This window comes from Thalassophryne amazonica, chromosome 19, assembly GCF_902500255.1.
Source record: "Thalassophryne amazonica chromosome 19, fThaAma1.1, whole genome shotgun sequence".
NCBI lineage: Eukaryota > Metazoa > Chordata > Actinopteri > Batrachoidiformes > Batrachoididae > Thalassophryne > Thalassophryne amazonica.
The window spans coordinates 37,047,293-37,060,542 of record NC_047121.1 but is presented as its reverse complement, the minus strand read 5'-3'; the positions used below and the strand labels follow the sequence as shown (position 1 = coordinate 37,060,542).

Below are 13,250 nucleotides of genomic sequence, written 5' to 3'. Positions count from 1 at the left end.
ATGTATGGCTTTCCCTTTGCATGGTAGAGGTTTAACTTGCACTTGTAGATGTAGCGACGAACTGTGTTAACTGACAGTGGTTTTCTGAAGTGTTCCTGAGCCCACGCGGTCAGATCCTTTACACAATGATGTTGGTTTTTAATACAGTGCCGCCTGAGGGATCGAAGGTCACGGGCATTCAGTGTTGGTTTTTGGCCTTGCTGCTTACGTGTAAAAAGTTCTCCAGATTTTCTAAATCTTCTGATTATATTATAGACTGTAGATGATGGAATCCCTAACTTCCTTGCAATTGAATGTTAAGAAACATTGTTCCTAAACTGTTGGACTACTGTTGGATCACAAAGTGGTGATCCTGGCCCCATCGTTGCTTGTGAACGGCTGAGCCTTTTGGGATGCTCCTTTTATATCCAATCATGACACTCACCTGTTTCCAATTAGGTTTTCTTTGAGCATTCATCAATTTTTCCAGTCTTTTGTTGCCCTGTCCCAACTTTTTTGAAATGTGTTGCAGGCATCCATTTCAAAATGAGCAAATATTTGCACAAAAACAACAAAGTCTGTCAGTTTGAACATTAAATATCTTGTCTTTGTGGTGTATTCAATTGAATATAGGTTGAAGAGGATTTTCAAATCAATGTATTCTGTTTTTAATTTACATTTTACACAACATCCCAACTTCATTGGAATTGGGGTTGTAGATAGATATAGATATATCCTTTCACCTTGACAAGTAACTAATCTGGTGTTGTGTAATTCTGGACATTCTGACCTGTATGTTGTTAGCATTATCATCTCACATCTTAATTGCTATGAGCACAGTCAGTGGCTACACTCACTGGCCAAATGTCTAAAGGTCAACAAGGTGTGCGGTCAGAGTTCAACAAATTGGAACTTTTGATAACATGCTTCTCCATAGTGCTTGTTGCATTCTTCTGCGCAAGAAACATAGTGTCTGTCACAATGCACCACAATAATGGAAAAGACATGGAAAATATAGTTTATCGCCATGATATGAACACAGCTTTAGAATTTTGTTGATTTGTTGTTTTTTTATTGGGGCATCTAAGATTATAGGTTAGGTTTTCCTATAAATGTTATCTGATTTTAAGACATAGCATTCTCAGGGAGTGTCAGCTTCAACCGTTTGGCCATGTGGTGCATTTCACTATGCATGATCCAACACGCAGGTGTCCGTCTTGAGGACCCCAGTGGCTGAGAAGGCCAAAGGGATGTTCACATTTTACCTGGCTGCGGCAGATAGATGAGATAGAACAGTTGTCTGCATGAATGGTTGCCATGCAGGACCCAAGGTGATTCTGTGTTGTTGTAGATGTGACAAAAGTGCGGCAAAAACAATCATATTATATTCTGTCTCCTTACAGATGTGAAAAGAGCTCCTGATAAAGGGATTTTCCATGGAGATCATATAGCCCATGATGCTCTCTCTCAGGGTTGGAGCAGGGAGGGACACAGTAGCCCCGTGGCCAGCGCTCGTCCTGAGCTCTCAGTGGACCCTGTGGAATCAGAAAGTAGGGCAAGAAGCTCTGACAGAGACAACTCGTCTGATGAGCTCAGTAGTAAATTCCGCTCCCAGTGCCTTCACTCTTCCTCATCATCCTCATCATCATCATCAGCTTACGAAATGGCCCATGGGCCGAACACTCCAGAGTCGCCGGTCAGAATGCTTCCGCTTCTGCTGCGTTCTCCCTCCACCAACAACCCCTTCCTGAATCCTCCTCAGCATCTGGTTCATCAATTAGGTACAAGCATGACTTTACCGAAGGTACGGACTCCGCTCACCCCCAGAGACAGCATCCAGCTGGTTAAGAAACATTACAGCCAGCCTCAGCCCAGTCTGGACAGACTTCACCACCTCAATGTTAACATCGATATCATGACCTCGTCCTCCACCTCATCTACCCTCAAGAGTACCGGCACGACCGCCTCGCCCTTTTCCCAGGTTGTGGAAGAAACGGACATTGATGATGGGTTTCCAGACTGTATGGACGGAGTGGCTGAAGGGGCAGGATTAGAGGAGCCATCGCGGGATGAAGTCTCCTTTGTGGGTCTTGCAGAAGAACTGGAACGCTTGGATCCAGAGATGTTGAAACCACCAACTCCTCCTTTACATCGCTTCCCTTCATGGGTACGACAAACTTAAATCTGCTGAGGGTTTTTTTTTTCCTGCTAAAATTAGTATCATGAGTTAAACTGGCTGGTTTTAAAAGACTTTTTGGAATTCGGTGACTACTTTAATAGTTTTGTTTACTTTCAAAATATCAGGATCATCAGAGATTTACCTGCGGGAATGTATTGGTATTTTTAAAAACAAATGTTTTACATGAGTGGGGAGTTGTACTGACTTTGTCATTCTCTGTAGGAGAGTCGAATCTACGCTGTGGCTAAGTCAGGAATGAGAGTATCGGAGGCCTGTCCAGGAGCCAAGAACCCCGGACAAGGTGAGTCTCCTTCAGCAAGACAGAAAGACCAGCTAATTACTGTTTTATCACTGAGGACAAAATTTTTGCTATTGTGGTGGGAGGGAATCTGCATCGACTTAATGCGCTGAGCAACACAGCCCGAAGGCGTTTTCCACACTTGAAGCAGCGTTGACCGCTCTGTGTGCGCACGCAGTGTGGGTGATGAGTCAGTACCATGTCATTCAGCTGCCACTAACGCCGCTTTGGATCTGTCATTGCTGTCTTTGATGTCATTTCCTCTGGCCCGAAGCTCCTAACACCTGCACAGGTGTGAGATCGTCTTTGTGAGGCCCTTCAGACACACCATCAACACCTCCCCTCTTTTATTTTAGGAGCCAAAGAAGAACAGGGGAGGAATGGAGCACACTGCTTTGTAATCAGTCAGGATGAAAGGATGTGGTGTCGGTGTAATTACTGTCTCAACATTATTTTGTCAGGATGCAGACAGAAAGGCTTGACAGCTCTCTCAATATGACTTTTCTCTACTCTGGCTGCATGCTGTTGTGGTATAAGTCATACCTTCCTCATCTTATTTAGCTTCATCTCATGTTTGCGCCTTAAGGGGGAACCTACTGTTGATCCCATGAGAAAATTAATTCCAGAAGCCACATTTATTGTGGCTCAGATATATAAAGGATGTGCCTGAAGTGGATTTTACTTAAATGGTATTTGGCCTGTATTTCTAAAGCACTTTTCCATCTGAAACAGATGGTCAAAACACTTTATAATGATGCCTCCCATTCACACACATACAAATTAATGTTAGCGTGCTTCCATGCTAAACACCCAACTGTACACCAATGATTTCATAACATTCTGATAATTAAAAAGCACTCTGGGATTTTTCAGTCTTTTTGATGTTTTGATGTTAATGTTGTCATTCAAGACAAAAAAATATTTTAATCTGTTCAGTATTGATTTAGAACATACACACCATCATGGGCTAGCTATATTAGCTATAGTGTATTAACTGGCAAAAATATTTTAGAAATATCTGATAGCATGGAGGATAGGGTCCCTATGGAGTTAAACTCGCACATTTACATCACTAAATATAAATAAACTTTTCAAAATGGCTGAACAGTGAGTTAGCTGCTTACCTTGGCCTCGACATCATCCGACTGTGCTGATCTCCACTGACTCATTGCAAATCCATTGCCAATGAGGGCTTTTCTACAAAACAAAATCTGAAATAAACCAATTTTTTTTTTCACAGAACAATGAATTTTTTTTCCTGTTTTTCTGAAAAAGATTTTTTGTGTGTTGCAGTGTCCAATTTACCTCAGTACCCAGCAGCAGGTCCATTCACACAGCTCATCTATAAGAATATAAATATACCTGTTTATGCCACCCTGAAAGGGGTAAGTGCAATGTTTGTTATTTTTTAACTCCTTGTCTGTATATATCACTTGTATATGAGTCAATGTAGTGTTTATTTTTGAAGGTTGTTACACAGAAAATAATAGGATCAAGATTATTTGTAATAACGACAAATCACATTTTGATTTCTGTTGCCTCACTCTGTTTCAGAAAGCTACTCAGATCTGCAGTGTACCTCTGCCAATGATGACTCAGGGTCAGAAGATGACAGCAGCTCTCTGGCCAGTTTGCGGACCTCCATCCTCAGCCCAGACAGGAAGAGCAGCGTTCCTGGAAGCCCACGTGCTGTCAAAAGAGGTGACCATTATAAAGTATACTGAAGACAGACATGAAAGAATGCATATTTTCAGGATAATCACAGGTGAAATTAAATCGTGAATCAGCCACATTTATACGGTGATTCCAGAAAGTATTCACAGCGCTTCACTTTTCCACATTTTTATGTTACAGCCTTATTCCGAAATGGATGAAAATCATTTTTTGCCCTCCAAAATTCCACACACAATATCCCATAATGACAATGTGAGAAAAGTTTTTGTTTTTTTGTTTTTTTTAGATTTTTGCAAATGTATTTCAAAAAAAAAAAAAGAAGAAATTACAATGTACATAAGTATTCACAGACTTTGTCATGAAGCTCAAAATTAAGCTCAGGTGCATCCTGTTCCACTGATCATCCTTGAGATGTTTCTACAGCTTAATTGGAGTCCACCTGGGGTAAATTCAGTTGATTGTACATGACACGCCTGTCTACATATAGGGTCCCCAGTTGACCGTGCATGTCAGAGCACAACCAAGCAGGAAGTCAAAAGAATTATCTGTAGACCTCTGAGACAGGATTGTTTCAAGGCCTAAATCTGGGGAAGGGTACAGAAACATTTCTGCTGCTTTGAAGGTCACAATGAGCAAAGTGGCCTCCATCATCCATAAATGGAAGAAGTTTGGATCCACCAGGACTCTACCTAGAGCTGGCTGCCCATCTAAACTGAGTGCTCTTGACCTCAGACTGGGGTGACGGTTCATCTTTTAGCAGGACAATGACCCTCAGCACACAGCCAAGATATCAAAGGCGTGGCTTCAGGACAACTGTGAATGTCCTTGAGTGGCCCAGCCAGAGCCCAGACCTGAATCTGATTGAACATCTCTGGAGTTATCTGAAAATGGCTGTGCACCGATGCTCCCCATCCAACCTGATGGAGCTTGAGAGGGTGCTGCAAAGATAAATGTACAATTTCCCAAAGATAGGTGCACCAAGCTTGTGGCATCATAATCAAGAAAACTTGAGGCTGTAATTGCTGCCAAAGGTGCATCAACAAAGTATTGAGCAAAGGATGTGAATACTTATGTACGTTATTTTTTTTTTTATTTATTTTTTTAATTAGCAAAAACTTAAAAAAATTACATCATGTTGTGAGTAGAATTCTTAGGGGGAAAAAAATTTACTCTATTTTGGAATAACAACTAACATAAAATGTCCGAACAAGTGAATCACTGTGAATACTTTCCAAATGCATTGTATGTCACCTTTTTTAAAATCTTATGCTGACACTCAAAGTGGTTTCCAATAGCTACAGTTATATGAAACATTCCAATCTAAATGGAATCCAGTCAGGAAGGAATAATTCTGATCAATGAATACACAGGTATCCTTCACATGATGTAATAAAAGTGATCAGATAGATGCATTTATAACAGCATTTCCTGACAGTATAATAGGCGTGGCAGCAAAACCCCACTGGACAAAAAATGTTTGTTAATACTCCAACCAAAAAATTACACTAACGAAATTACACAAAATACCACCAAAGATCCATTCATTTGGATATCGTATTTTGGAACATCTGCAAGCACTTTCATTCTGGGTATCTCTCACACAAACAATCTTCTGTGGAGTCACTGTTGTTTGGAAGAGATTTGACAGCACGCTATTTTTTTTTAAATTGTCAGCAGTGTAACATACCTGCTGTAATTATATTTAAATGGTATATATTGATGCAACAAGCCTTGGTGGCTCCATTTTTCATCTCCCTACCACCCGTCCACCCCTCCCCTTTCCTCAGCAGAACTACTTATGAACCTTTCAGGGTAAAGTTTAGTCATACACATTGCCATCGTTGTGTCTTATAACTGCTGTGCTGCAGGCGTATCAATGTCATCCATGAGCTCAGAGAGTGACTATGCCATTCCTCCCGACGCCTACTCCCTCGACAGCGACTACTCTGAGCCGGAACATAAAGTCCAGAGAACTTCTTCCTACTCCTGTGAGAGCATCGGGCCAGTAAGTAGTGTTCGGGGGGCTTTCACATCGATAGTTAAATTGTTTGGTTCGGACCAGGAACAAACTAAGCACCACCATATCAAAACAAGTGATATGTGATATATTTATATGATGAATTCATTTTAGTGGAGCGGCACTGTTCATTTTGTGATAAAAACATGGAATTTGGCACACAAATTTTAAATTAACTAATGTTTATTTCAGATATGGAGCCATCCAGGACCTGACCCCTGAGCTACAGGAGTTATTGACCCCTGTAGAATTAAGTCTGGTTCACACGGCAAGATAATTAGGCCATATCGGACCCGATTTTCCCCTTCTGATAATCTTAAGGACGCCCCGACAATCATGATGACACTAAAGATAATCTTATTAAACATTCCTGCTGTGTGTGGTGTGTTAAGAGCACTCTGATCTGCTCGGAAGGATGTCAGGGGCACTCCGATCGGAAATCGGGGATATTCAACATGTTGGATTGTCTTGGCCCGATATCGCAGCATCTGTTGTGTCCTCCGACCACATACGAGCACGCAGCCTGCTGAATGTGATGCGTAGCCAATCAGAAAGCGAGATGACGGATGCACAGAGTGGAAAATAAAATCAAACAGCTGTTCTGACTTACCAGAAAGTCCTGTGGTCGCGCTGTCTCCACTCCTTTAAAGAACGCCTTTTCGTTTTCTTTTGTATCTTTTTGTCCCTTTGTTTTAAATAGTGCACAAACTATTTCCGTCTGTTTACTCTGAAGTCACGTTTAATCTCAAGAGATTTTGCGAGATTTCCTGTCTGACCTGGGAATGTTCGTGTGTGAAATCTGTTCTTGTGTGGTGTGTTGACTTTACCGTGTGGCTGCACACCACACACTGTACAGCCAAACCTGTTAGATCTATGTTTTTTTATCTACACGTGTGTGGTCTGTCAGGTATTGGAACCTACAGATAATTTTAAAATCCTGTCATGTGAACAAGGGGTCAAAATTTAAAAATGCTCCAAACATGTTGCAAACTATATTGTACCACATTATTTGTCTGATCATAACAATTCCAAAAAGGTGTAGTTTGGGCTATCTATGACTGAATGTTCTGGAGTTATGGGGCAAAAACAGCAAAAATGGTGACAAAGATCAGTTTCAGTTTGTACAGGGGTCAAAAGTTAAAGTTGCTCCAATTTTGATAAAAAGTGATGCAAATTATTGGTTGAAATAAAAGGATTAATAAATGGAATAGTCCTTGACTGTGTTGAATGTTTGGTCTCCAAAGTAAAGGTTAAACAAGGTTGACGCCCATTGGATTCTACGACATGTGACATAATGTTACCCTGTAACATGATAACTAAGCATGACAGATGGTGGCAAACTATTTCTTTTTAAAGTGCTATTAACGCAAACCAATAATTTGCATCATTTTTTTTTTTTTTAATCAGAAGTTGGAGCAACTTTAACTTTTGACCCCTGTACAAACTGAAACTGACCTTGTCACCATTTTTGGCTGTTCTTACCCCATAATGCCACCAAATTCAGTCATAGACAGTCCAACTATACCTTTTTTGGAATCATATGATCAGACAAATGATGTGGTATAGTTTTCAACATGATTGGAGCATTTGTAAATTTTGACCCCTATAGCTCATTTGCGGTCAGCTCCAGGATGGCTCCATATCTGAAAATAAACATCATTTAATTCAAATATGTGTACCAATGAACAATTTTTAGGAAATTTTAGCTAAACTGCACCAATATTGCTGTCTTTCATGTCTGTAGGAGAGTCTGGAAAAAGTCCGGGTACCTCCTGAAGATGGGCAGTCAGGTAAAAGCGTGGAAACGTCGCTGGTTCATCCTCAGGAATGGAGAGATCCTCTACTATAAAATCTCCTGTGAGTCTCACTGTGAACCTGCCCCTTTCCTTCTAAGGTTGTCATCTACACAGAAAGAAATTCTGCAAATATTTCTATATTTGTGTGTTTACATTCATGGAAGTTTTATGTGCACCGTTACCACCACTGCACATGCATTTGCTCTGCTGGAGTTGTATAATTTGCACACGTCTGTTGATCTTTGTGTTTATATCTTTAGAGTGATGTCATCAGGAAGCCTCAGGGTCAGATTGACCTGAATGCATCCTGCAGTATAGTACGTGGAGAAGGAGCACAGACATTTCAAGTGAGTGTTAAACACTCAGTTTTCATAAAGCAGTCTAATCTTGATTATCGTATGAACTCACTTAATTGACTAATTTTTGACGTCCGTTGTTGCCACAAAGTGCTTAGTTGGCTAAGTTTTAGTCTGGTACAGAAGAGTCTACCCTTACCAAAAAATAGCACTGATAATTATATAAAAAGTAACTGGAAGTATACTTGAAACATACTTGTATGTACTACTTTTTGTAAGGGTAATCTTATTTAAGTCGATAAAACTTCAGTAATCTTACCTCAAAAAGGGCGTCTATCATGTACCACCACTTGATGGAACACTCAAGAGCCACCCCTACGTCGCTCCTATTCCTACAAAAGAGAGCTTCCTAAAGCTTTTGGCCATGGTTGTGGCAGATGACTATCATGTGATGTTGTGACAGTTCTACATTAGCCACCAGGCGTCGCTGTTACCGCTGAGCAGCGTTTTGTGCACAAAAAGCCTTGATGGAAATGCTGTTAGTATGTAGAAGACTGCTAGGCTAAGCACTAAGCACGTAGTTATGCAGTTTGTATGTGTCTGTAAATGTTAATAAAGCCAGTTAACGAAACCAAGGCGGGATAGTTCATGACAAACGACCAACCTGGAAGTAAACAAACTCTGGCGCACTGGAGGCGTTTCTGGGCAAACGACACTCACAAGGCCATTATGCCCATGAAAATTGTCAACAAATGTAAAATGGATAATCTACAAGTTTAGCCGTCAATGTGAAATGGTGATTAGATGGATTATGTTGGGCGAGGTGTCGCAGACCCAACGGTCCCCCTAAAAATCATTGCCTTCACTGCACATGCGTCATTAGCCGCGTTCACAGATTAACACCTGCTTCAAACTGCACTCCAGTCATCAGCTATCTCAGCAACAGATATCCGTCTAACGCATCAGTTACCAGCTACACGAGCTGGTAGCTGATGCGTTCACTGCGTGTCGGTCATTTCAAAGCGTCACCAATTACTGCCTCGTTTCTGCTTAAAACTGACTTTAGGATGATTTAAGAGGTTTTACCTTGTAATCTGATGGTTAATAATCCCATGAATCTATTGATCGCTTTGGGTGAAGGGACTCATGCACAGTGGAAGCAGGGGCGGACCAATTTTCAGACTGCGACACGGGGCCCTGACCTATTTCTGTAACTGTGCCGAAAGAATCGGAAAGGTAATTTGTACCACTTTTATGTAAAAACAAATACAGTATCATAGTCCAGCTTCACTCATGCATACCAGAGAAGCAGCTAGTGATGACATCAGGTATAGGAATATAGGTATGGAATGTGTTTCTTGCTCTTGGAAGGCTGATCTCCTCTGACATGATGATATTATCTCAGTGAGTTGGCTTTGCTTTGTGCTCATATTTCTCTCCCTCGTCTCATCAGTTGATTACAGAGAAAAAGACGTTCTATCTGACTGCAGACTCTCCCAACATTCTGGAGGAGTGGATCAGGGTTCTGCAGAACATACTCAAAGTCCAGGCCAGCAGTCCAGTTAATGTGGAGACCGCTGCCAAGCCCACCGTGAGAGGCTGGATGACCAAGGTCAGGAGGTCACAATTCCATTAATGAGATCACATGCAGTGAATTAGATTGAATGCACAAACATTTGTGAAACGGTTTTGAAGTGCATTTTAAATTTGACACATTTCTTCATAACCACAAAATGAACAGGTGTAATGATCTGATCATTCTTCCTCAGAAGCTCTGCTAATCTGTTGATCAGATTTAATTGCCTTCAAATTCTAACTGTTGTGTTGTAAAACTGTGATTTATCTACACAAAGATGTCTCATATTTTCTTTGTAACGTGAGAACAGTGCAGACTAAACACAAATGCAGTGATCTGATACAAGAAATCTGTATGTAGATAAGAATTGCATATTCTAGTTTGATCAGAAAAAGTAGTATTCTCTTGCTTTACATGTGTTACTGCCACCACATATTTTTATTTCACTTGCGTCTCCTGACAGCAAGATTGCTGACAATCTTTTGAACAGACTTTGGTGGCATTGAGTGAAAAAGCTGCTCCTTTCTGCAACAGAAGTTATTACATTTTGACACGGCTGTGCAGTATGAGGCAGCAGAAGGACATGTAGGGCCTGATTTACTGTAGTAAGATCCCAAATGATGAGTGCTAAACTGTGCGTGGGTTTTCCAGACTTTTGAGCATTGAATTAGAGAATGTTTTGGTGGTGATTTACTAAGGATAGGGGGTTGGTAAGGTTAGACGTTACTTCTGTGAAGCACATTGAGGCAGCTTTGTTGTGATTTGGTGCTATATAAATGAAATACATTGAACTGAAATAAACTGAAATTAATTGCATACATGACAGTGGGTGGTAACATGACATAGACAGCAGTATGCTTGTTAAGGTGTTGTCACACTCTGGATTTAGTAAATTTACTACTAACAGATGGAAATAATTGTCTGGTGGTAAATGTCACTTAATTCATCAATCTCCAGTGGATGGATGGATGGCATCACATTTCCACTGGCAACATAAAAAGCCGCAGAAGGATTTTCCCGGTTGGAAGACATATGTACCGGTATATGCGTACTGGGGAGAGCTGGATTTGAGTGGGATGCACCGAGGTCTAAACACAGATGTGGCTAGAATCCCACTACGTTTTGGGATCATAGCATCATCCTTTCTAACTGCGTTCACGTGCTGACAGGGTCCTCTTCATTGTGTGGGTGTTCAGTGCCGGCCTTCTCTGCACTGCATTTTCACCAAGACCGATATCCAGATCCACACACGCAGCCTCACTGTGTTTTTCTTCAGTCTGACCTTGGTTAAATGAACAGCTGTGCTGCATGTTGTTGTGTCGGGATCTATCCTCTCTCCCCTTATACTGAATTCACACCCTGCACAAGAGCTTTGGCCAGTCAGAAGTCCAGTCTGAAGCACTGGACAACCACAGAATATGAATGCATAAGTATCATAGAAGAAACAAACAAGTACAAGACAAAATAGTAAACAAATGTGCAACCAACAGAAAGCTCTCTGTCTGACCTCTGCTCAGAGTTTTAAGCATGCACAAAACTTTTTGACAGGCTCGCCAGACATACGCTGGCAAGGAAAATATTTAAATGAATGAGGAAAGGACTTGTACAGACCAAAACAGACATGAACGGATATCAAAATTTTATATATGTTGCTCATATGTTTCTTCAATCTGTCATAGTGTGACTAACACTTTACTGACCATAAGTGCAAAATGAAATTCAATCAGGCACTTGTAGGTATGTGCGCTGTGTTTTATTATGCATGAACTCTGCCACATAACCGAGAGTGTTCACGTGCTGGCAGTTGGTAGTGGAACACCCAACAACAACAACGTTATTCCGTACAAGTAAACACTATATAACATTTTTGTTCCTGGCTTCTAGTGTTATATTTCAACGGCTTATGTCTAAGTCTATGGAAAAATGACTACATTCAGCACAAACTTTGATTTTTTTTTTTTTTTTTTACGTTCTACAAAGTTCTAAAACTTTCTTGAAATTTCTAGATAATTCTGGAAACTTCTAGAAAATTCCGGACAGTTCTAGCAGTTCAAGAATATTCTAGAAGACTACTCAGTAGTAGTGAAGGCGAATCGAGAGTATTCTTGAAAACAAATTTCAAAATATCATTGTCCTGATCACAGAAGCAAAGTTTCTGTGGAATAACAGCTATTTTCTATTTATTTAAGGCATAACAGGTTAGGAAAACACACTGTGTACCCAGGAACAAAATAAAAATAAAAATTTGTTACATAGTGTAATTGATGTTCCATCCATCGTGTTTAACCCTCAAGCGACAGAGTGGGGTCATTTATGACCCCAGGCATATATTTTTGTGCACCATATTTCTAAATTTCATCGGAAAAAAATTTCCTACCATGCATTTGTCAATCTATTTGTCATGCATTTGTTCGTAGAATTTTGTAAGGATTGGCCGATCCGTATGGCATGTATAATCCAAACTTGTGCTGGGTCACTTATGACTCCGGGAAGATCTATAAGATTTTTGACATTGTTGCTTCAGATGGTTTTGTAACTCTAATCGTTATATTTTACTCTTTTGCAAGGACCATGGCTAACAGACATAGAATAGCAAGATTTACAGCTCTGCAAGCATTGAGAATCATTCTGATGCCCATAGTGAGGATGAAAAGAATGATGGACAAATATATTAGAGAGTGAAATAAATATGAGGAAGCCTAAAACAATAATTTACATAGAAGTATTCCAATATAAAGTCAATGGGGTCATAAATAACCTCACTCGGCCATATTAGTCACTAAAATAACTTGGTCACTTGAAGGTTAGGCAAATTGGTGAATAATTATGCTGCGTTCTGCCAGTGGAACACACACAGAACTGTGCACACAGAGAATTACTCTCTGGGCACCTGAAGCACAGAGAAGAGAACACAAAAAACATCAATGAGAGTAATAATCATCACTAAAATCTTCTTTGTGCTTAATCACAGGAAACCACAGAACTAACCATTTGTTATGCATGACAGTTGTTCTTCACAACACAAGTATTAAGTAAACTATTAACTCTTTAAATATGCCAATGTTCACAATGAATGCTTTTTTTAACTCTACGAGGAGGCAATGATGTCTCAGGTGCTGAAGCATGTGTAATAGGTTAACACCCTAATTTTAAGCATGCAATATACAAACACAATCAGAATATGCTAAACTTCCTTATAACCTTGATAAATCATGTGCAAATCTCATCCATTTGCATGTGCAACAACTACGATATTGCACACTTAGGTGGACACACCACAACCTGCATATGTATCAAGACAAACGTCCCAAATAGACAATACAGTACGTGCACTTTTTAAGGGTGCTATCTTTGGTTGGCATATTAGTAAATCAGCATGCATATTTTATTTTATTTATTTATTTTTCTGTGAGTGCTATTGTGTTTTTGCACATT

General features: G+C 40.2%; 1 protein-coding gene across 1 annotated transcript in view; it reads left to right on the top strand.

Annotated features, from left to right (window-relative positions):
* Positions 1-13,250, top strand: part of plekhh1 (pleckstrin homology domain containing, family H (with MyTH4 domain) member 1) — a 92,368-nt gene that overhangs the window by 39,126 nt on the left and 39,992 nt on the right. Inside the window, 9 exon segments of the mRNA XM_034195402.1 lie at positions 1,383-2,146; positions 2,381-2,459; positions 3,750-3,841; positions 4,011-4,041; positions 4,044-4,157; positions 5,999-6,139; positions 7,897-8,008; positions 8,206-8,290; positions 9,693-9,851. Of these exon segments, the coding sequence (XP_034051293.1) occupies positions 1,383-2,146; positions 2,381-2,459; positions 3,750-3,841; positions 4,011-4,041; positions 4,044-4,157; positions 5,999-6,139; positions 7,897-8,008; positions 8,206-8,290; positions 9,693-9,851 (1,577 nt within the window).